The sequence below is a fragment of the Misgurnus anguillicaudatus genome, chromosome 19 (genome assembly GCF_027580225.2).
Source record: "Misgurnus anguillicaudatus chromosome 19, ASM2758022v2, whole genome shotgun sequence".
Lineage (NCBI taxonomy): Eukaryota > Metazoa > Chordata > Actinopteri > Cypriniformes > Cobitidae > Misgurnus > Misgurnus anguillicaudatus.
The window spans coordinates 20,423,710-20,446,044 of NC_073355.2; the positions used below are offsets into that span (position 1 = coordinate 20,423,710).

Below are 22,335 nucleotides of genomic sequence, written 5' to 3' on the forward strand. Positions count from 1 at the left end.
CATATAAATCTTTAAATTATTCATTTATTGTCATCAAGTGACTAAATATAAAAGCTTGAAATATTAGTTACATAACAAAAACCCTGCACTTCACTCGAAAATTGAGAAGTTCTCATAGACAATTTTTTTTAGGAATTCTGGCAGCCATATACAAACATTTATGAGAGGATGCTAATGTTGAAGTATTAGTAGAGGAATTTAGCAAGAAAAAAAAACATTCAGTCAAGTACATTATGAAGCTTTAGCTTCTACCATAAGCAGTAACTTTAAGCACTATTTATGACTACAAATATTGCATTTGATTTGCCTTCAAATAATCATTACTCAAATTAACGTAAGCACCGCCAGCGTTTAACACACATATACAAAGAAACAACAAGTGGCATAATAGTACACAATTAATGAGGCACTGACATGGATATGTCTCAGCTTTCATATATGGTTAACATATTGTTGGCCACACGGAAGAATTCGGCATCCTTCAATAAATAAACTACAGCAGATTGACACAATTATGTTTTTAACATTTTTAAAGGAAAAATTAAAATGTGAATCCTTCGAAAGGTGCCGTTAAGAGGTCAAGTGTATAGGACGACAAATTCATGTGACAGCTCAGACTATCTTGTTTGGGGTAACTTAGAGCAAGCTAAATAAATTATGTCTGTTTTGATTGGAGAGAAATTAAATGATAGTTTTAACAGAAATAACCTCTGCACATATTAGTAGAGGCTGTAGATGGCGCTCTTAGTCATCCATGCCTATGTTACGGAAGAGGTAGGACATGGATTCTCCATTGTGGATGCGGCGAATGGCTTCTGACAGAATCATGCTGATGTCCACCGTCTTTATTTTAGGACACTGAAGTTTCTGGATTTCATGTGGAATGGTGTTGGTCACGACAACCTGGATGAAACAACACGACGACAATCAAAATATCATAATTGATGGCAACCATGACTCTTAAAGATACAGAGGACTCAAAAAATAAACATTCATTCCAAACCTGCTTGGAGAAAGAGAAATGAGGAAGCATACAGTGATACAGCGTACTAGATTTAAGCTTGTTTCACTGAAAAGTAGCATGCGAATAATGACCTCATCTATGGCGGACTCCTCTATGAGCCGAGGTGCATCAGAAGACAGGATCCCATGTGTGGCCATGACGAAGATCTTGTAAGCACCTCTTTCCTTCAATGTTTCAGCTGCTGCGAGAAAACTATCCACATCATCAATGATGTCATCCTAAGAAAAACAAAATCATCTTAGGACATACATAGCACTTTAAACAGTAATGGCATTTACTGTTTTTCTTTCAAACTCACCACTATAATGGCGATTCGCCCACCCACATCTCCCACCACAGTGATTGGGGGTTTTTCTTTGGGAATTAGCACTATGCAAGAAAAAGATAGCTTGCTACAAAGACTATGGTTTTGGATAAATATTAAAACAGTCTGACTTGATGTTGAAAGTAGGTAAGGTAGGATTCTCACAAGGTATCTCTAGGCTTGGATGAATAGCCCCCATGTTTTTGACAGTAGGTGGGGAATGACGTCCATCTACTAGGTCCGAATCGGCATCCTGGGCTTCACCGTGGATCACAGCTATCCCCAGCCGTAGTCTTTCTGCGAATGACTGGGCCCTGTGACAGGAGACACAAAGTCCAAGTTTAACACCGGACATCTGGCTATACTGAACGCATTAAACGTACCAAACAATTTCATTGGTTATTGATATTTGTTGACCTTTTTTGTGGTAATATTTTGCAGTTATTGTCCTGGGCTGTCTTTATAAACTTTGCACACATGTAGCCTCCTTAACTCTTGTCAAATCTGAGCTTTAGTTTATACTCCAAAAACATAAATGCAACATGCATAGAACATCTTTAATGCATCTTTAATAAAATATTTAAATAAAAAATAAAGGACATCACTTTTGGTCATCATGAACTGATGTAATCTACTGAAATGTGCACAAGTAAAACATAATTTTACCTTTTGGCAGATGCTGGAGATTTGGCAACAATTACAGCATTTCTGTAGTCAGGAATCTGGAAAGGTAAAACAAAAAGAAATTGATAAACAAATGGTCCCTATCTGCACATGACCTTAAATTTCAGCAAAGAAAAGTTAAGTATATCCCACCATGAATAAAAATGGATGAATAATCTTGAGTGGACAAATTTATTTATTCAATAATAAAAATCTGGAGACACTGTCAGTGTCAGCAGATCTTACTTTTACTTTTTGTGCGACATACTGATTAGTGAAAAATAGCTTATTAACTTATAGACTTCCCCACTGGATAACCTAAGGATGTTTACTAAAGTAAATACAGGAAGATACAACTTAAGGAGTTCATGCAAATGAGATCTCAAGTAGCATTAAACGAGGACTTACCTCTTCCTGGATGTACTGCAGCAGGAACGGCGAAGCCCGAAGATTGTCCACTGGAATGTTAAAGAAACCCTGGATTTCCTTTTGATGCAAATCCATAGTAATGAGATGAGTCAGACCTGCTCAGGGCCACGGTGGTCAAAAAGAACAGACAAAGCAAATTTGAACTGACATAAAAGCCTATTTTAGCAAGGCACAATTCTGTCTACAGACAATGACCCAGTCTAAAACTGATGATAGACCCCCTAACCTGCTTTACACATCATTGAGGCGAGAAGCTTGGAGACGATGGAGCCTCTCTTCCTCATTTTGCACTGTTTGCTGTAGGGGAAATAGGGAAGGACGCCGATAATGTTGCGTGCGCAGGAGGTCCGGCATGCATACACCATAATGAGCAGCTCCATGATGGTGGTGTTAACATCCCTGCAGATGAAGAATGCCTCTTTAGCTTTCGTGATTTTGGGGGATTTGTATATTTAACATCTGTATTTGAAATCAGTGTTGATGGTGGTTTGGGAAAACAATTGAATCCTATTGTTGCTTTTATCAGATCCTTACTTGGATACGGTCTGGATGATGAAGACATCTTTAGCACGAACAGACTCTTCGATATGGACCCGGGTTTCTGTGGGGACACAAATGTTGCTTTAGTTTTCTCTTTGGTCTAGGGCTGTAATGATTCCTCGAGTAACGCGAGTACTTCCAATACAAAAAATCATTGAGGCAAATTATTAGGCTTCGTTTAAAGGAATATTCCATTTTCTTAAAAGAAAAATCCAGATAATTTACTCACCACCATGTCATCCAAAATGTTGATGTCTTTCTTTGTTCAGTCGAGAAGAAATTATGTTTTTTGAGGAAAACAATGCAGGATTTTTCTAATTTTAATGGACTTTAATAGAGCCCAACATTCAATACCCAACTCAACACCTAACAGCTTCCCTCAACTGAGCTTCAAATGACCACAAACGATCCCAAACGAGGCACAAGGGTCTTATCTAGCAAAACGATTGTCATTTTTGACAAGAAACATAATTTCTTCTCGACTGAATAAAGAAAGACATCAACATTTTGGATGACATGGTGGTGAGTAAATTATCTGGATTTTTCTTTTAAGAAAATTGAATATTCCTTTAAGTCATTTAATTATAGACGGAGCACTGTGTTTCCCCAAGGAACATTATTACTGACACTAGTCCTGGCTTAAGCTAATCCCTGTCCGGGAAACCACCCCTAAAAGTTTAAAATGTGTCATCTGCCTGGCTGTGGCAAAGTTCCAAAATAAAAGTCTGTCTGTAACTTAAACATCTGGAAAAAACACTAATATTTACATAGTTTTAAAAACTTAATATACATAAAAATGTTAATATATTTTACATATATGCATACATTATATTTTACATTATACATGTGCTATAAATTTGTTGTTGTTTTATACTTTTGGCATGTGCTACACAATTTTAAACCTCTGTAGTACCAGTGCAGTGATTTCTATAGTAAAATTTCTATTGACTGAAAATAATGGAGTTGTGCTTAAAAGTTTAGCAGTCTGTATGAATGGAATTTTAGCAATATAAATGTTAATTGTTTAAAAGAATGAAACAAATTAGTTCATTTTAAGTGACCTGTATTATTGATTGTTCGTTATTAAAGAAAATGTATTTTTATACGATAACTTGATTAATCGATGGAATAATAAGTAGAATACTCTTATTACTAAATTAATCGATAGCTCCTGTCCTACTTTGGTCCATCCATATGTATGTAATAAATAGGTTCACGCTAAAGAAATAGCTCATCTAAAAATTTAAATTTGGTTGTAGCTTATTCACCTTCATGTTGTATGTTTATTTCTTCATATACAATCAAGATAGTGACTTGGGGCTCGCAAGCTCCAAACGGACAATGAACACCACAAAAGCATGTCCAAGTATTGCTTCATAATGCTTATTCGTTCATTTAGTCTCTTTAAATGGTGCTTTTTTGGAAATTGACAGCTGCTGGTCACTATAAACCACCCTTGTACATAAAGATCCTTCATTTTTTCAGCATGCAAATACATGCATTAATAACGAGGACACAATATTAGATTTGGTGAAAAATCTTTTGGCTAAATTACACTTTTAAAGTTTGCAAAACTTTACCTCAACTTAAAATTAATACATACTTATCTTTATATAATGCATGCACTAAATTCACCCCTGTTTGGATCCTAAGGAATGAATGGGGCTAGGCTAAATGCCAACACACTGTACAAAGATTAAGTGCATGGCATGCATTGATAAAAGATAGGTGTGTATTTATTTGTCTAAGTTGAGGTAAGAACTTAGTAAAATATTGAAAAACTGTGGTGTTTTCCTTTAAGCCGGAAGCTTAAGTAGACCTCAATTTCTCAACACACAAAGCAGGTGACTTAGTTAACAGTAGCACTGATATTAAACTCTTTTGCATGTAATCTTGTAACATGCAAACACATAAAAATTAAATCTTTAGCCTGCAGCCTTCGCTGGTGCAGATCACATGGCATGCAAACAATTTAATGAAAAGTAAAAAAAAATAAAGAGGCATTTACCTCTGTTAGCTTCTTGATAAACCTGGACCTTCCCGAGTTCAACACCCAACCTCCTGTTCAAAAACAAATGTTCAGAGGAATATACAAGAAAAACAAATCCCTCTGAGAATAACACTTGCATATATAAGATCCAAATTAGATGTTTATTATACATGAGAAAGAATAAATAATTCATACTGATTCAAAAAATACAGGTACAAAAAGGATGTCTCACCACTGTTTGACAACTAGCCACTATAACACCGGCAAGTTTCTTGAACCTCAAACTTACTCAGCTATCCTCTTCCCCAACTCTCTGCTTGAGGGGTTGGAGTTCGCCGCGAAGATGACCAGGCCTCCTTTGGAAGCGCTCATGTCCTGTGGTTTTTCTGTATTTACCACTAGGGACTCACGCAGTGACTCCCTGGGCACCCAGGCACTGCCGAGCCCTTCCTAACAACAGGATCACACTGTTAGTTTAACACCAGAAACTTCCTGCAAGCACAGAGGGATGGTGGCATATTTAGACAGTAGAAACAACGTATGTAAACAATGACTACCGATGCACTTAACGAGTATTTATTTGTGTTGAAGGTAGGTGATCGTGACCAATAATCAGCAGGTAACATGTCAGTCTGTAACTACTACAATCAGTCAATTAACTTAATATAAACTGCACAATAAGTACTCGCAGTAAACACACACAAAAATGTAATTCTTCACCAGAACGTACACAACAACACAATTATCATTCAAATGAGTTTGCTTAGTCAACCTCACTTGACTGAAGTTGCTAAGCTAGCTACTTCTCTACCGTCAAAACGCCAGGAAAAATACAATCTGCTATAATTAAATAAGCGTTACATATTTCAATTTTATAGTTTAGGTTGTGAACTAAAAATATTAACAAATCTTACCAGTTTTAATATTTTAAAAGACCCCTTCCACGGGTTTCCTCTATCACAGGCAACAACTCTCAGCTCTCGGAGGACTGTCCAAGATGGCCACTAGACGCAGAGCGTTTCAAAATAAAAGCTGATGATTTTTAACATTTTTTGTTTTATTTGCCAAAGATATTTAGTTGAAAACGTCATGACATTGTTTATATATTTTTTGGATGCTACAACTTTAAATTTAATAATAGTTTAATAAAGTACTTTTTTTAAGTAACTTTTTTAAACTGAGCATCTAAAAGTAAAATACTAACTAACAGTATAATCAGTGAACCAATACAAATATAAAACACAGGTATCTTTTTTACTCATGCATAGTAAGCTATAATTTGGACAGACATTACACAACAATAAATACAATAAATAAAAATGTCAATATTTGTAAAATACTTAATAATTATTATGTATAATATTCTAATTCTGACAGCAGTGCAGTTTTAGTCATGAAATAGTTTAATAATGTCAAAAAAAGCATCATTAATGTCCCCAGTAAAGGATCATGAACAGTCAGGGCTGTGGCTAGAAGGGACAGAGCATAGACTGTAAAAAAGAGGGACAGAGATACGGCCAAAATCTCGCCGGATGTTCGTTGTGTTTTTATCCTAATCACTAACCCTACCCCAATATCTCGCGAGATTTGTCCGAAGCTGTATCCCTCTAGCCAGAACCTCCATTCGGCCTAGATGGTCGACTGTAATAAATGTCTTCTTGTTAATGGTTGTGTAAAATTAATTTGTATCCGTTTTCATATTCTTGTTCCCCTTCTGCATCAACAATGTCGCTGTGAAGAAAGAGGCTACATAAAAAGGAAACGAAAGCTCCACGTGGAAATAAATAGTTTAAAAAAATAACACATTGTGGCTGAGTCTGCAGACCTTATTGTGTTTCCTGAATAAATCAAATTGCGAAGCTATGGGTGAGACCCTTAACTCAGTTCCAGTAGCCACAAAAAGGGAAGTGAAACCACTTTATAAAAGGAATTCAGACACTAGTTGGCGATTTTCACATAGGACAATGACGAGTCACGCGAGCAGCAATCAATATCACAACCAAAATATTTAAAAAGATTTATTTCAGAAAACATTTACATGTATATGAGCCAGGATTTTGATTTTAAAATTATTTAAATGAGAAATTACATATTAGTATTTTTATGAAATAATCTTTTTAGCAGGATGTTATTAAGTCTGTATGTTTGAAATTATATACAGAGTGATCAGTGTTTTAAATACAGACAAAAACAAACTTTTCAAGCATAAAGATTTTTCACATTCTCTCATAATGAGCAGAAGTAACGGTGAACAGGGAAAGCAGCAGCAGTAGAAAGAGCAATTCCCAGACTGTCTCCTACACTTGCTGCAGCCATGGCAAACTCTCTCTCACGGTCACCGGTCTGTCAAAAAAAAAAAAAAAATGTAGGAAAATGCACTATGAACTACTGACACATGAATCTCCAAATCCAAATACTTCTATAAAATAACTTGCACAAACCTCCTTGCTGATGAAATAGAAGGTGTTTACATAAGCTGCACCTCCCAACAGACCCTCATAGAGGATAATAATAAAGACCACCCATGGGTTTGGCAAGAACTGGTAGTACACTGCCACAAACAACAGTACAGCATTCAAACACTAAGAGAGGAAGTGTAAGAGAGGAATACGGGTCATGAACCACATTGTAAAAAAGACAAAAGGCATTTGAATTTTTGGTAATTTTGAAATAATTGCCACTGTATGACAGAATAAAAGTATTGGTGATGTTCAAAGTCACCCCAGACATTTTTTGTTTTCAATTATTTTTAGATAATTTTGTATTGTGTATAATACATGTTAAATTTACACATGCCTCCATTACTCAAATAAACTGCATTATTGATTATAATTATTATAAACATGCATGTATATTGTATTCTTTATGCCATCATTATATATCATGCATGTGTATTATATTCTTTATGTCATCATTATATATATTATATATCAAAGACGTATGTATACACTGAACGATTACATCCTTCTCCGCATCTGCAGCTCTTACCTGTAAGACACAAAGTACCAAGATCCTTCTGAACTTAAAACAGACAAGAGAAGTGCGGGAAAGAAATACGCCACACTGGTAGAGCGTCTGATACCTACAGAGGACAAACGATAATGCTATTTAAAGGGGGCATATCATAAAAATCTGACTTTTTCCATGTTTAAGTGCTATAATTGGGTCCCCAGTGCTTTTATTAACTTAGAAAATGTGATCAACCCAGTAACTTAGTTTTGGTAAACCAGTCTCTGCAAGCATGTGAAAAAATAGGTTGTTGAAATCTAGCTCCCCTTGTGATGTCAGAAGGGGATAATTCCGCCCCTTAATCTGCACTATCCAACCACGGTACTGCCATTAAGTGCAGGGATCGGCTCATTTGCATTTAAAAGGACACAACCCAAAATGGCACATTTAGCTCAACCCTAAAGAGGGTCGCACACCGTCCGCAGAGCTCAGCGTCTAGGACAACTCTGTCTGAAGTATTGTAAACCGGAAGTGCACATTAAATAGCGCGAGCTTCGCCAGATAACGTCTACTTCAAAATGCAAAATATACGTTAGCACTAGCAGCCAATGTTAATCGTTAATGATTTGGGACAAATATGATGTTTTTTAATGTTAAACTATGTGAGTGGGGCTGTGTGCCGCGACAGGGATTTGAGCAACTTCCTGAGTCACAGCTGGGTGGCGCCGGTGTGCGTATACTCATAGAAAACAATGTGTTCGATTTTTTTAGAACAGCTTGGCGCTGAGCGGCTCGGCCGGTGTGCGATCCCCTTAAAAAGTCTGTATGGTATTTTGAGCCAAAACTTCACATCTGGGGACACCAAAGATTTATTTTACATAATAAAGACTAGTGAAATGTCCTATTTAAATTGAAACAATGATATCATATACATTGACATCAAATTAAAACAATGAATGACATCATAACACAAGACTAAAGTCCTATTTAGCAGACAAACATCCTACATTCTACCTCTTTTTTATGTATAATATCTTACCAGCGATACTGTTCTGCATGTGAGAGACTAGAGGTAGGGAAGTAGAGCAGCTCCATCTAATATGTGTGAGAAGAGAGGAAAATGAATGGAAAGATATTGATCACTGATTATTTTAAAGCAATGGTTTGTTTTTCTTAAACCCCTTAGAGCAGAGGCAGTACATTACACTCACCAGTCCTTGGTTAATGAAATACTCTGCAAAGTAAACCACACCGAGTGGTACAATAAACCTCAGGAGACCCTGAAGGAGATGACATGAGTGAGCACAATACTGTACATTGAATAAAGAAACAGATTTAAAGAAAAAGTGCACTGCTGACGGCAACTCAACAAGGTGTAAAATTAGCACCACAAGCTACACTCATACTTTAAGCGTAAACTACATTTCTTTATCGAAATTAATCAGACCAATTTACCATGATATACACTTATGGGATATAGGCTACAGTCATACCTATGTACATAGGTGTAGTGCAACCCTCATGATGGCTGCCATGTTGAGATCACGTGTTGAGATTCATGTTTTTTTAATTCTTATACACTTTTATTCAAGAGATTTACAGTGCATTACACGTTCAACTTTTTACTATGTGTGTGTGTGTGTTCCCTGAGATCGGACCCATTGTCTTTTACGCTGCTAACTACTTACTTTATTTTTGTAATCCTCTATTAACTAAGAATGGTTGATACATCCCTCTATCATCTGTGTGCGTGCACGTAAGCGCTGGAGCGCGCTGCGACACTTCGATAGCATTTAGCTTAGCCCCATTCATTCAATGGTACCATTCAGAGATAACGTTAGAAGTGACCAAACACATCAACGTTTTTCCTATTTAAGACGAGTAGTTATACGAGCAAGTTTGGTGGTACAAAATAAAACGTATCGCTTTTCTAAGCGGATTTAAAAGAGGAACTATATTTTATGGCGTAATAGCACTTTTGGGAGTACTTCGACTCGCCTGAAAAGTCCGCTCCCCTTCTCCCTCTCATAATGGGAGAGGGAGGGTGTTACTGCGCCGAGTCGAAGTACTCCCAAAAGTGCTATTACGCCATAAAATATAGTTGTTCTTTTAAATCAGCTTAGAAAAGCGCTACGTTTTATTTTGTACCACCAAACTTGCTCGCATAACTGTAACTACTCGTCTTAAATAGGAAAAAACGTTGACAGTGGCATCAGTAACCAAAAACTATGTGATGCAATCCACACCAACAGATTTTGCATCAGCAGAAAATTACAAGAATGGATATAAAAAATAATAATAAACAAAGCAGGGTTTACCTTTATAATGTACAGCTTGTCAGTGAAGGTAAGGGGAGTGATGTGCTTGTCTTCTGTCAATGGAAAGTATAACAATAAGAATCAGTAACCAAATACAACACAGAGTATGAAAATCCTAGAGATCACAAAAACCATCACCTTGTTCCTCCTCAGTTTCTAAATCCTCCTCCTCCACAATTAAAGCCCGTCTTTCCTCAAAGTTCTCAACCGTAAAAGGATTGTGACCAGTTTCGCTGCGTGCCCACTGTGGAAATGAGGCTGGAAACACCAGTAGACAGAAATAGCTAAAAAAGACCATGAGAACAAGAGTTAGTGAATATTTTCACACAAATACTGTATGTATCCAAGATCAACTGATCCACAAAGTCAAGTATGTTCCTCTGACCTAACTGCTAAAATAACAGGGACAACCAGCATAATCCAGAGTGTAACTTGGGGCGTCAGACCAGCTTGTGTGAAGGCAGAGTAGAGGAATGCTCCAGCAACCCCTGCTGCTCCTGTGCCAGACCCCCAGCCACTTAACACATCTCTTTAAGAGACGGAAACAAATATAAATCACAAAATAAAAGAGGTAAAACACAAGCAAAAAGACGAATGTATTAATACGCAGTGAGTAAGAAGAGACAATACAAAAGTGGGACTATGTGCAATAGCATACTTGCACACTATACACAGTATTTATGGTATACATTATATATACCGCAACAGTGAGTAAACATATCGGCTAAATGGATGGACATATGAATTTTTAGAAGGCTATACCTGCTGAAAAACACAGAGAGGGAAAGAAAGGAAAGCTCCCCCAATCCTGAACTAACACTGGCAAAGACAACACCTGAGGAAAGATAAAAGATTTAACATTTTTCCAGTCTCATTTTTGCAGTTCAAAAGAAGGACAAACAATACACACACACTTATTACCAAAAATGCTCATCATTATGGTTGAAGAGAACGACACCATCAGAAAGCTCAGCACTGCCGTGAAGAAACACACCAAAACACGGAAACTGTTGACAATAGGAGTTTAAAAAAAATAATCATGAACATTCCCATAAAACAAATCTAATGATGGATGTTTGTAGTTAGACATTGAATAAGCAAGTGCTTGTCAATTTTACCCATAAGGCACTTTGTGTATATAAAAAGGTGCAGTGAATTTGATTATGAGGGTGGGTAGAATATCAGCCAACAGCACAGCCTACAAAGAGAGAAAAAAAATAACATGAGCTAGTTTCAAGAGTCAACATACAAGCTAACATTTAAATGACAAGACTTACTGCAGTGGACACAGGATTGCAGTCATAGCCGCTGCTGCTGTTGCTGCTGTTCTTGATCTCTACATAATTCAAAGTCTAGTGGGTAAAAAATCATTCATTAAGCAGACAAGAATAAAGTTGTAGTAACTATTATATCAATGCAAATGCAAGCTCAGAAAATGCTTACAGGTGCTGTTGTGTTTTGAGATTCCTGTTTTTTTAAGATGTCATGAGCAGCACTCAGCATTACCACATATGCGAAGTTATTACAAAGTCCTAACAACCTAGAGAAAGAAATATTGATAATTACTTCACCTTATTGATTATTGCTTCACCTTATTCAGAGTTAAACTGACAAATGATTTACTGACCAAAACCCAATCCAATTCCTCCATCGCTGTACACGACCTAGAAACATATACATATTATGATAAAATTGTCTATTAGTAATAGGATTATTAATGATATTAACTGTGTAACTGAGTACATGTACAATGTAAAGGTTTAATGTTAAATGCATTGCAGTATCCCACCTTCGCTGTCAGTTGTTGAAATGACAGGGTCAGAATTTAAACTCTCAGCTCGGTCCATTGCGATCGTTGACTGTAGAAATGTTACTTTATCTCTCGCAGTGAGAAATTTAACCGCGGACATCCATCAATTTCACTGATTTATTAAAATCTCTATCGGTATGACCGTAGCTCATCTGCGGACATGTTATGTCAGAAAATAAAAGAGAAGCGGATCCATCATCTTTTACTTTTAATATGACAAGCACCAATCACAACAAGAGGTGCTACATAGAAATATGTCCGACCACACTGCGGTGAGACGCAAACAGTTCCGCCACACAACATGGCTATGATGAACTGCAGGAGAATAAAAAGAATTAAAAAAATACGATAAGTTTTTTTTTAGGTTTACCCACTACAGCGGATAAAGTATACGTGTAAAAGTGTACTCTTTTAGTTTAAACGATTTTAAAAGCTTTTTTGTTTACTGTTGTCTGACCCCACTAAAACAAAAACAGGTAAAACCTGTTCACCAGTTTAAGATGGTCTCCCAGCTTGGTATTAACTTGCTTCGCTGGTTTATCAAGCTGGTATAGCTGTGTTTTGGTCACTTTTTAAGATGGTCTAGCTGGTCAAGCTGTAGGAGCAGCTGACCCACCAGCTTTGCCAGGCTGGGAGGACCAGCTTATGGGACATGGAATTCTGACTTTTCCATGTTTAAGTGCTATAATTTGGTCCCCAGTGCTTCTATCAACCTAAAAAATGCGAAAAAGATCAACCCACTAACTTAGTTTTGGTAAACCATTCTCTGCAAGCATGTGAAAAAATGGGTCATTGAAATTTGGCTCCCCCTGTGAGGTGAGAAGGGGATAATACCGCCTCTTAATCTGCACTATCCAATCACGACACTGCCATTTAGAGTTCAGCTCATTTGCATTTTGAAGGACACACCCAAAAACTGTACATTTTTGCTCACACCTACATAGTGCAAATTTTAACATGCTATAATAAATTCAACGTTTTGACCCAAAACTTCACATATGTACTCTGGGAGCACCAAAAATTTATTTGACATCTTAAAAAAAATCTTATGAAATGTCCCCCTTAAACCAGCTACTGCCAACTTAAACCAGTCACCAGCTTATGCTGGGGATCGTTTCATTAAGCAATTTGTAATATGCTGTTACAAAATTTGTTGACGAACAGCATAGCGTGTTAATGGTAAACTGCAGTGGTTTTAAACGGCAAGCCTTGGTTATTTTCTTTGGAGAAAGTTTGCATTTTCATATAAATGTTTTACTGCCAGTAACTATAGCCTATAGTAAAGTCTGTTTTGTTTCTGTTTCTTTAGTAAACTTGAGTGTACAATTAAATTGGGGGGGACCAATGATCCTGAATGGGTTATTTGGTTTTTACCCAGCCAACAGCCTAAAAAAAGACACACATCACACCCTCCACAGTTTTTAAGATGAACTAAATGATCCTTTCACCAATAACAGAACCAGCATCACAGAGCTATTTAGCTCCAATAAAAACACAAAAAGCCAGCCGTGATAACCACTTTAATTTTTTTCCAGTGTGTCATATTAAACAACAACAATTGCATACCTTTGAAAAGGTAGGTGTGCTTTTTACAGTTCAAATACAATTTTTATACGCAACTACAAGTACAAGAGCAGTTTCTGTTGAAGGTTACACAGTAGGACAAATAGGAGTGTTATTAAAAGATGGGAAGAGAGAGGAAATTAGGGCAAAAACACATCTAAATCTCTTAAATTTATATTAAGTTTATATTAAATTACCATCGTTTAAATATATTTTAGACTTCGTCTTTCCCCATTTCCATAGTTTTGTTTTACGAATAGAAATAACAAACATTGAAAGTAAAGGGAATGGGTCAAATAATGGACTTCAGAGCTTTTTTATTTTGGGTTCAATGATTCTTCAGGAATAAGATTGAAATATAAAAGGCATCTTGGTGTTTAGTAGGCATGGTTGGCCACAAAGAGAGACTCTCCAGCAGCCGCACCCTTGTCTCCTGTAGACACATATTTCCCAACACAGGCCAGGCTGTTGTTCTGTAGAGGAGAATAGAAAACATTGATTACAATACTAAATACAGCCCACTAATGACACCATACAGTTATGTTCCAAAAAATTGAAACGTTATTCATTACGGCTTGAAGCCTCCACTTACGAGAGCTCTCTTTATATACTCTTCCTGGCATGCCTTCCCATTCTCCTTCTTGCCACCCCAGGCTTTAAGTGCAGAGGCCTGCAGGGCACGACCGAAGGAGAATGTCAGGGCCCAGGGCCTATGCAGGGGACACTGGTTCATGGCATTCAGGTTGAGTGTCGCCTCCTCCTCACTCTGACCTCCAGACAGGAAAGTGATACCTGTTTTATGATGAGACAAATAAAAAATAATTAGCTGTCAGCAAAGTGTTTCTATGCACGTTTAAGTATTTTAAGTTATTCACGAACCAGGAACAGCAGGAGGAACGGTACGGCGAAGAGCTGTGACAGTTGCCATGGCAATCTCCTGGGGGGTGTTCTTCTGGGAACAGGAGTGTCCGGCAGTTACCATGTTGGGCTTGAGCAGAGTGCCCTCAAGGTACACATGATGATCTGACAGGGCCTTGTAGACAGCAGCCAGAACCTTCTCGGTCACATACTGGCACCTCTTAAGGTCATGATCTCCATCGGGCAGAATCTCAGGTTCCACAATGGGCACAATGCCATGCTAAGAAAAACACATAAGGGTGTGAATGATAAAGCATGCAATTACTTTGTTTTAAACAGCTACTTTGTTGATTTTTATGGTTATTGTATGTGTCCCACCATCTGGCAGATGCTAGCGTAACGGGCAAGCACGTTAGCGTTCTCAATGATGGCCAGCCTAGAAGGAGTTGTGGAAGTGATCTTCAGCACACACCTCCACTTGGCAAAGTCTGCACCGTCCTTCTTGTACTGGGCACAGCGCTCATACAGCCCATCCAAACCTGCGAAAACAAAAATAGATTTAGTCAAGTCCCATTGCATAATAATCTATTTACTTTCTAATCTCTCTCTCCTCTTTTACCTTGTGTGGTGGTCTCTCCATTAGTGCCAGCCAGGGGGACAACACCCTTGTCGACTTTGATGCCAACTACCATGCCCCTATCCTTAAGAAGCTGGGAGAAGAGTTTGCCATCATCGGCCTTCTGGTAAAGGGTCTCATGGAAGAGGATAACTCCACCGATGCAGGGCTTGACACGGTCATCTGCAGTAAAGAGCAGCTGGCGGTACAATCTCCTGTTCTCCTCTGTGTTCTCAGCATTGATGCTCTGGAATCGCTTTGCCACGCTACCTGTAGAAGGCGAGTAAGAGACAATGTGAGGTGTTATGCTTATTGGATATTTAACCACCATAGGCTTGCAGTTGTACCTGTAGACTCATCCGCGGCGAGAATTCCTTTGCCAGGAGCAACAATCCTAAGAGCAATATCGCTCAGCTCCTTCTTCTGCTCTGGGGTGAGGAATGGGTATGCGTGAGGCATTTTGACTCTGGGGAAAGAGATATATTTGGAACGATGAGACAGGGATGGTTCGAATTACACAGACATCAAACAAAAGGATACAGTTGATTTGGCAGATGCTTTTATCCAAAGCACCTTACAGTGCAATTAAGCAATACAGTTTATCAGTATGGGTGTACCCAAGGTACCAAACCCATGACCTTTGCGCTTCTAATCCGATACTCAAACACGAACACACAAATGTGCTACTACAACACACAACTAAGCTACATTAAAGTTTAAATAATAAATAATTCACTTAATCAGCCGAAATATAAGACACCAAGATTATTAAAAAAACAACCACGTATTAAACAAACACTGTTCAGATGGGCGTGTGGCCTTGATCACTAACCTTGAAATGAATTGATTTTTTACACTAGATCCTATTGACTAGTTTGTTAACGTGTCCTTACGCAACGTGTCCTTGAGATGTAACGTCGTATGGCACGTTAGGATAACAGTAAACTTTGAATAGTAACGGTGACGCACAAACTAACTTACAGGAGAAAGACTAGCTTCCCCCTATGTTCATTAAAGACTTGTCTAGCTTTATCCTAAAAAGAAATACTCACCAAATGAATGCGTTTTACGATGCGATAGCTCTCAAATCACAGTTACCGACCGACCACGTTACTTTCCGCCTTTGCAAGAACGTGCAATAAAGGAAATAGGGTAAGTAATGTAACAAGATGGTGAATTAGCCAATCGGGCCGCGATTAATGCTTTGATTGACAGAGGGCATAAAGCAGTGATGCTGACTTTGTAGCAACAGTGATTGGCTGGTGTGTACTAAAAGGCGTGTTTAAGAGTGACGCATTACAAATACAATCAGAGGCGGGTGTTTGTGGTTTTATAATACGTGACAGGAATCACATGAGGTGTGTTCGAATTCATGCGCGAGACGTTACATCACAGTAACGCGAGAACGATTTGGAAGATGCGCATTTAAATCTCTCTCGCGGTATTTTGATCTCATGTGCAATTCGGTCTGCGCAACACCGAATGAAGTCGAACACACCTATGCCTTCAGGGCTAGTAGTGATGTCATATAGTTTTCCGTGTTTGTAAAAACAATACAGATGACCTTGACTGATTTTGTAAATATTATTATTATATATTACTTTGTCTGCACCCGGTTAAGGTTTTGTTTACATGTTTCTTTCCATAGATATTTATAAAATATTCTATTAAAATACAGAGATGTGAAAAGTAATGTTTCTTAAACGAGATTTCTGCAGTTTACTTTGTTGCAATGCAAAGGTCATTGGTTCAAACCCAGAGTACTGATGAAATGTATAGCTTGAATGCACTGTAATTATTTTTTGAATAAAAGCTTCATTCAATACATAAATGTAATATCTCATTGGGTAGCTATTTGTTTATGCATCTTTACAGCATAACAAAACTGCACAGAGCTCCAAGGCTCTTAACATTCCAGCTCTGCACCTCTGTCACCCCCCACTCAAGTTGCATTCAACTAAAGGCCAAATTAAATATAGACACTGATTTATTGGCTCAAAGCCCATGGTTAAATCGAATCCTACATAGCAGATTTTAACATTAACTTTTAACTTATCGGTCCAGTGATAAGTCATTCATTATTTTATTCAAGTTATTCATTAACCTAAGGATAAATTTGCCTGTAAAGCCATGCATATCATTAAATAATAAAATACAGTGCATTCAAGCTATGCATTTTTTCAGTATGTGTGTTCCCTTGGATTCAAACGCATGACCTTGTGTTACAGGAACACTGCTATGCAACAAAGAAATACAACAGTAGCAAATAATCTGACGTTACTACAACCACACAGTCAGAAATACAAGCTGGCAAGCAATTATTTTCCAATACAGAATAAAAGATAAAGGACAATACATGCTTTTTACCGTAGATGTGGACCGTGGATGTAGAACAGTGAGCAAGAGCGACTTCCCAAATGGAGACAGAGGATGTCTGGACAGCCTGTGTGACAAACCTTGAGCTGGATGACCTGTATTTATTCAGATGCTATGACCTTTGACATTCCGTGGGTTTGGCTAATCTTAGCAGCAAGCAAACCCACGATGCAACTGGAGAAGGGGGTTGTGACATTCACGTTCCCCGGCATGCAGCAAAGAAAGGTTAAAGAGAAAAGCTTGCAGAGACAAGGCACCATGTTATTAATGCAATTGCAACAAATATAGGTGATCATATATAATGAATGCGATCTTAAATAAACAGTGATTAAGAGAGTGTTGGTGCTGGGTCAACAGATGAAGAGTAATCATCTGCATCAGGGTTTACTGTGATGCTGTTCTCTCACCAGGCAAGGGATCTTCTGTCATGTTATGTTATGTCATGACCTTTAATCTCTCAAACATCTCTACATTATCACTGCAATATGCACAAACTACATACCCAACCAATCCGTGGCAGCTAGGACACAGAGAGCCAATAGAAAACTGTATAAAAAATAGAAACTTGCTTTAAATAAGGTAAAATAAATAGGGTCAGCCAGAAATAAATCTAAGACAATGCAAATGTCAAAGCCAAAAATAACACTAGTGGACACAACACCTTGTGAAAAAAAAAATCTTTAATTCATTTTTCATAAAAAACATGCATTTATAAAAATAAAACATATAACAATTTGTTTTTAAAATTATACAAAGGGTAAATGGGCAAAAGAGACCATCAATGTAACAGAATCAAAAGCCTATAAAGCCATTGTATTCTGGCTGTCACCTACTAAGCAAAATCTTTCCACATACCACACGCAACTGTAAAACATTATATACATTTTTTATTTCATAACCAAGATGACGTCCTGTAAACAACAGATTAGTAAACTAGATTGTAAAGCGTTATGTAACTTGTAAAGTTTATGTGTTATAGGAAAGTCATTATTACAAGTGTAATTTACACTAAAAAGTAGTATCTGCATCTGTTAAGCTATGTGTAAGATGTCAAATTTACCATCTACCCTATTTACCATCTTTTTTAAGAGATAGCTAGAATTAAGGGATCTTTCACCCAAAATTAAATGGTCCCCATCTAATTTCCCTGTATGGAAAAAGAGCACCATAGATGTTTAGTCAAAAAATGAGCAAATATTGACAAAATGAACTTTGGGGGTGAACTGCTTAACCTTGGCAAAACTGATGCATTGACATTGTAAATATGTTGACCCAGAAAGGTACGCTGGTTGATTTGCAAGCATAATACATAAATCAATAAAATTATGCTACTGCTTAAAGCCATGCTTCTCCATCTTATGGCTTTCTGTAATTCTTCTGTATTTCTTGTAAACTTCAAGAGTTGTTGCAGAAGTTAAAATATGACTTTCCAATATGGCATTGCAGTAAGACTAGCTATTAAACAGTAGATGGTGTTTCAGAGTAAAGTTTCGGAGTAAAGCTCTCCTTTCCCTCTGCCAAGGCAAGCAAGTGTCACTTTAGCACTTTGAGTTTCTGAGGCATCTCTTAAAGTCAGGACAGCCTTTCTTCATCCTCCTACTTAAACCTGATCTCAAAGCAGAAGCAGTTGATGGAGTCACACTCTGGAGGTTGACAGGTACAGGCACAATCCCACATCGCACACTGCAATGAAAAGGATAAAATGATGACCTGAGTATAATATGATTAACAAAAATCAATAAAAACCTATGATCATAATATCTACAGTTAGAATTAACATAATGTCCATTCATATCTATGGGAATAAAGAGTTAATCTCTACAGCAGGAAAAAATACCCACTGTGTTACTTACATTAGGGGAGGGGCAGGAGTAGTCAAGACAGGAGCGCAGGGAGGGTGGACGACAGTCACAAGACTGGGCACACACTAAACAGTACTCGCAAGGAGAGAAACTTGTACAGCAATCTGAACACTGAGGATCACACTTGGCCTGTAAAGGTAGAGAATCATGGTCCACATGAAAACTTGATAATAAAAACGCCTCAAGATGGCGTATTATATGACCTGATATGTTTTACCTTGAGACAGTGATGACACCACAACAAACCCGCAAGGAAAATCATATAAATCCCAACAGAGATCATGATGATGGCAGGGAGAGGGAGGGACAGAGCCCATACAGGAACAGCCTGAGAAATAGAGCATTGTAAAAAACATTGCATTTAGAAAAATATAAAAAATATGTCAAATACAAAGTTATACAGTTCTTCTATATATCAAGCATGATGATAAGTGTCTACTATATTTTAGTGCCATTTCACTAAAATACATCTCAGGCTCGATTCCAACCGGCGACCTTTGGGTTACAAGACGACGATACAACCATTACGTCCCAACTGCCCTAATTATGCAAATTTACAAAAAGTGTACAGAAAAATGTTTTAGAAATGCTTGACTTGGACTATGTAACCCTGTCTGTAAAAACAAGATTAAAGTCTCATGATCTAATTTTGAGATTGGAGAGTTTGATTTCAATATAATGATTTCAATCAATGACATGATCTTACTCAGTCAATATTAAATATATCAAGGTTATATTTTTACAGAATGCTATCTATATTATGTAGAATGATTTTATGTAGAAAACATTACATCACAAAAAAATACTTTAGCTGTGTGTTCACAGTCAGGATTCAGGACCAATGTACAAAATCATCCATAGAGAGCCTTAAATCGATGTATTACCGTTTAAAATAATCTCAGAGAGAGATATCAAACAGCTGCTTGATAAAACATCAAGTGTCTAATTCGACAAATTCCTGGATACGGGTGGCCAGTTTTGTGGTTTTGGCTAATTTTCATTCACAACATAATTACAAAAGATAGATTTGTGTTACTCCGTTGTTTTGATGAGTTAACGTTACTATTATTCTACAATGTGAAAACATTGATGTAACTAAAAATAAGTAAGTTAAAGATTTGAACAGTGTAATATTGTATGTAAAAGGCTTTAATGGCAGTAGTTTTACTCTCCAGATACAAAAAGAACACACACGCAGACATGCATGCATACGATTTGCTCTCTAACAAACGAATCTTATATCAATAACATATCTAATAAAAAGCATTTTTACCATTATAACGTCCCTGCATTCCCAATGTAATTGACTAGGGGTTTTAGTTATCTCAGCAAACTTTCTTTAGCGGAATTAAACACAATGTTTACTGCAGTTAGCACGATGCTACAGTATTGTTCAGTTGATGAAAGTTGCCCTGGCAACACTGACACGACTTTCCGTGACTGTACGGCGACCTAAAAGAGCCAAACATAAAAAGTTCGGAGAGGACCTACAAGAGAGACCTTCAACCTTTGGCCTCAGATTAAAACTTTGCGGAGTCAAGGAAAAAGCATTTGTTTGTTCTATATATAATCAACCGCAGAGTGATCCGTGGAGAAAGCACTTGGACCTTATATCTTTCTGAGTATATCTTTGTTTATATTGGTTTTGGTTTATTGTTAAGAGCATTCGTGATTTTAAAGAAAAATATACTTTTTTTATTTCTTAAAATAAAAACTGCAGTTTGTTTGTGTTTTTTTTTTTTTTAGGAAAAACGAATAAATTAATGCCTGATTTTTTTTATTTGTATTTTTTTTACAAATCAATGAGTAGTTATATCTGCTTGGCATATGGGAGTAATAAATTAGCAGGTGTTGCAATTGTGTTATAAAACTAAAATTATAAAAAGAAACGCTCACTTTTATATTAATATAACATTTATTTAAAATATCAACATCATAAGAATCAGCATCCTATGCAATAATCTAATAAAAATAATTTAATAATAATGCATAATTATTGCTAATGGTCTGTTGTTTAAAAAATTTATGAAATACTGTAAATCTAATTTGTTATTGCAGGAGACCGGCTGGTTAAAGTAAATGGAGAGAGTGTGCTGGGTAAGACGTACTCGCAGGTCATTGCACTGATTCAGAACAGGTGAGACGACATCAAAAAACTGTTGGTTACAGATAGACTCAAAACTTACCTGGAAGTAATAATGCAGACCAAGAATGGGGATGTACGACATTATTTGGATTGTTTAGTTAAAGCTAAGTGACGGAAGATAAGTGAAAGGTTAAACCTGACCTGAGTCTTGTTCAAGTAGAATGCGTGACAGATGTTTTGTGTAACAGAATGACCTAAGGCAAGTGTTTACTGTCAGGCCAAGCACAGTGTACGTGTGTCACTTTGAAGTCAGCGTTTTACATTAATCACAGTGTTAAAGGCACACCGCGGAACTTTTTGGCCACTAGGGGGCGCTAGACAGGCCACAAGCGCCGCAGCACTGTCGCAAAGGAAAAGAACTGGCCAACCTTAAAACTTAAAACTAAACTAAAATCTAAACCTTTAAAATGCTAAACAATCAACATTTTGAGGCATCAGTGAGAAACACAGTCATGTTACAACTTTCTGATGAGGAACTCGTGGCAGAAGCCATTTCTCAATCTGAAGGTTGCAGCCTCTGGATGTCGTATTTCTAAGCTGCATACGTCATCAAGACTGTCTTATTTCAGAATATTAACAATTATAAAGTTGACTATTATACTTAGTAATGCTCAGTTTACCTAAATAAACCAGGCTTGATGACGTATGCAGCCTGCATATTTGACCTCCGGAGGCTGCAGCCTTCCAATTGAGAAACGACCAGAAGTATTTCCTTGCCTTTTTCCAAACAAATATTATTGCATCGTCTCTCTATCCCTCGCCACCAGGATTTTCGGCAATGGCGCTCGTTTTTCCTCTCTATGGGGTGTGAAAATTGTCACTCCAAATCCAAGTAAACCGATGTGTTTAAGTCTGCCGCTTTGTTATACGTCACGCGAGTGACAGCG

General features: G+C 37.3%; 4 protein-coding genes across 8 annotated transcripts; all 4 read right to left on the reverse strand.

Moving 5' to 3' along the window:
- Nucleotides 1–4: 4 nt before the first annotated feature.
- On the reverse strand, nt 5–5,954 carry prpsap2 (phosphoribosyl pyrophosphate synthetase-associated protein 2). Of its 3 annotated transcripts, none has more exons than XM_073857089.1 (11): nt 5,865–5,954; nt 5,240–5,442; nt 4,969–5,021; nt 2,955–3,021; nt 2,647–2,819; nt 2,400–2,515; nt 1,995–2,050; nt 1,494–1,642; nt 1,323–1,393; nt 1,096–1,242; nt 5–903 (listed from the first exon to the last, which is right to left on the reverse strand). In XM_073857089.1, exons 2-11 carry the CDS (start codon nt 5,320–5,322, stop codon nt 745–747), a joined length of 1,074 nt encoding a protein of 357 aa, XP_073713190.1. In that variant the 5' UTR covers nt 5,323–5,442; nt 5,865–5,954; the 3' UTR covers nt 5–744. The 3 variants fall into 3 exon arrangements, with proteins under 3 accessions (XP_073713190.1, XP_073713189.1, XP_055047477.1); XM_073857088.1 differs by having other exon boundaries at nt 5,240–5,400; nt 5,865–5,948; XM_055191502.2 differs by lacking the exons at nt 5,240–5,442; nt 5,865–5,954 and adding an exon at nt 5,183–5,196.
- A 999-nt stretch (nt 5,955–6,953) lies between these two features.
- cln3 (CLN3 lysosomal/endosomal transmembrane protein, battenin) lies at nt 6,954–12,294 on the reverse strand. Of its 2 annotated transcripts, none has more exons than XM_073857086.1 (15): nt 12,007–12,294; nt 11,845–11,881; nt 11,661–11,757; nt 11,495–11,569; nt 11,336–11,415; nt 11,139–11,224; nt 10,980–11,052; nt 10,603–10,746; nt 10,356–10,501; nt 10,218–10,267; nt 9,111–9,179; nt 8,939–8,994; nt 7,939–8,032; nt 7,392–7,532; nt 6,954–7,293 (listed from the first exon to the last, which is right to left on the reverse strand). In XM_073857086.1, exons 1-15 carry the CDS (start codon nt 12,125–12,127, stop codon nt 7,177–7,179), a joined length of 1,386 nt encoding a protein of 461 aa, XP_073713187.1. In that variant the 5' UTR covers nt 12,128–12,294; the 3' UTR covers nt 6,954–7,176. The 2 variants fall into 2 exon arrangements, with proteins under 2 accessions (XP_073713187.1, XP_055047467.2); XM_055191492.2 differs by having other exon boundaries at nt 10,218–10,270; nt 12,007–12,292.
- A 1,236-nt stretch (nt 12,295–13,530) lies between these two features.
- aldoaa (aldolase a, fructose-bisphosphate, a) lies at nt 13,531–17,589 on the reverse strand. Of its 2 annotated transcripts, none has more exons than XM_055191513.2 (7): nt 17,432–17,589; nt 15,412–15,530; nt 15,068–15,334; nt 14,827–14,987; nt 14,470–14,728; nt 14,183–14,382; nt 13,531–14,063 (listed from the first exon to the last, which is right to left on the reverse strand). In XM_055191513.2, exons 2-7 carry the CDS (start codon nt 15,521–15,523, stop codon nt 13,968–13,970), a joined length of 1,095 nt encoding a protein of 364 aa, XP_055047488.2. In that variant the 5' UTR covers nt 15,524–15,530; nt 17,432–17,589; the 3' UTR covers nt 13,531–13,967. The 2 variants fall into 2 exon arrangements, with proteins under 2 accessions (XP_055047488.2, XP_055047493.2); XM_055191518.2 differs by lacking the exon at nt 17,432–17,589 and adding an exon at nt 16,117–16,266.
- A 511-nt stretch (nt 17,590–18,100) lies between these two features.
- Nucleotides 18,101–20,827, reverse strand: LOC129433069 (uncharacterized). The gene is made up of 4 exons (XM_055191526.2): nt 20,576–20,827; nt 19,520–19,630; nt 19,294–19,431; nt 18,101–19,123 (listed from the first exon to the last, which is right to left on the reverse strand). The coding sequence occupies exons 1-4, from the start codon at nt 20,576–20,578 to the stop codon at nt 19,037–19,039; spliced, it is 339 nt and encodes a 112-aa protein (XP_055047501.2). The 5' UTR covers nt 20,579–20,827; the 3' UTR covers nt 18,101–19,036.
- Between the last annotated feature and the right edge of the window lie 1,508 nt (nt 20,828–22,335).

What these genes read in the sequence shown, in the direction of transcription:
- cln3 (XM_055191492.2), bottom strand. Translation starts at nt 12,127, where the DNA reads ATGTCCGCGGTTAAATTTCTCACTGCGAGAGATAAAGTAACATTTCTA. An exon ending in TTCAACAACTGACAGCGAAG is followed by an intron (nt 11,882 to 12,006) that starts GTGGGATACTGC and finishes ATATGTTTCTAG; the next exon opens with GTCGTGTACAGCGATGGAGG. An exon ending in CTCTCTGTGTTTTTCAGCAG is followed by an intron (nt 10,747 to 10,979) that starts GTATAGCCTTCT and finishes CGTCTCTTAAAG; the next exon opens with AGATGTGTTAAGTGGCTGGG.
- LOC129433069 (XM_055191526.2), bottom strand. An exon ending in GGTGTCATCACTGTCTCAAG is followed by an intron (nt 19,432 to 19,519) that starts GTAAAACATATC and finishes CTACCTTTACAG; the next exon opens with GCCAAGTGTGATCCTCAGTG. An exon ending in ACTCCTGCCCCTCCCCTAAT is followed by an intron (nt 19,124 to 19,293) that starts GTAAGTAACACA and finishes TTTTCATTGCAG; the next exon opens with TGTGCGATGTGGGATTGTGC.
- aldoaa (XM_055191513.2), bottom strand. Translation starts at nt 15,523, where the DNA reads ATGCCTCACGCATACCCATTCCTCACCCCAGAGCAGAAGAAGGAGCTG. An exon ending in CGTTCCTCCTGCTGTTCCTG is followed by an intron (nt 14,383 to 14,469) that starts GTTCGTGAATAA and finishes ATCATAAAACAG; the next exon opens with GTATCACTTTCCTGTCTGGA. An exon ending in AGTATATAAAGAGAGCTCTC is followed by an intron (nt 14,064 to 14,182) that starts GTAAGTGGAGGC and finishes TCTCCTCTACAG; the next exon opens with AACAACAGCCTGGCCTGTGT.
- prpsap2 (XM_073857089.1), bottom strand. Translation starts at nt 5,322, where the DNA reads ATGAGCGCTTCCAAAGGAGGCCTGGTCATCTTCGCGGCGAACTCCAAC. An exon ending in TGCAGTACATCCAGGAAGAG is followed by an intron (nt 2,051 to 2,399) that starts GTAAGTCCTCGT and finishes TTACCTTTCCAG; the next exon opens with ATTCCTGACTACAGAAATGC. An exon ending in TCCAAGCCTAGAGATACCTT is followed by an intron (nt 1,394 to 1,493) that starts GTGAGAATCCTA and finishes TTTCTTGCATAG; the next exon opens with TGCTAATTCCCAAAGAAAAA.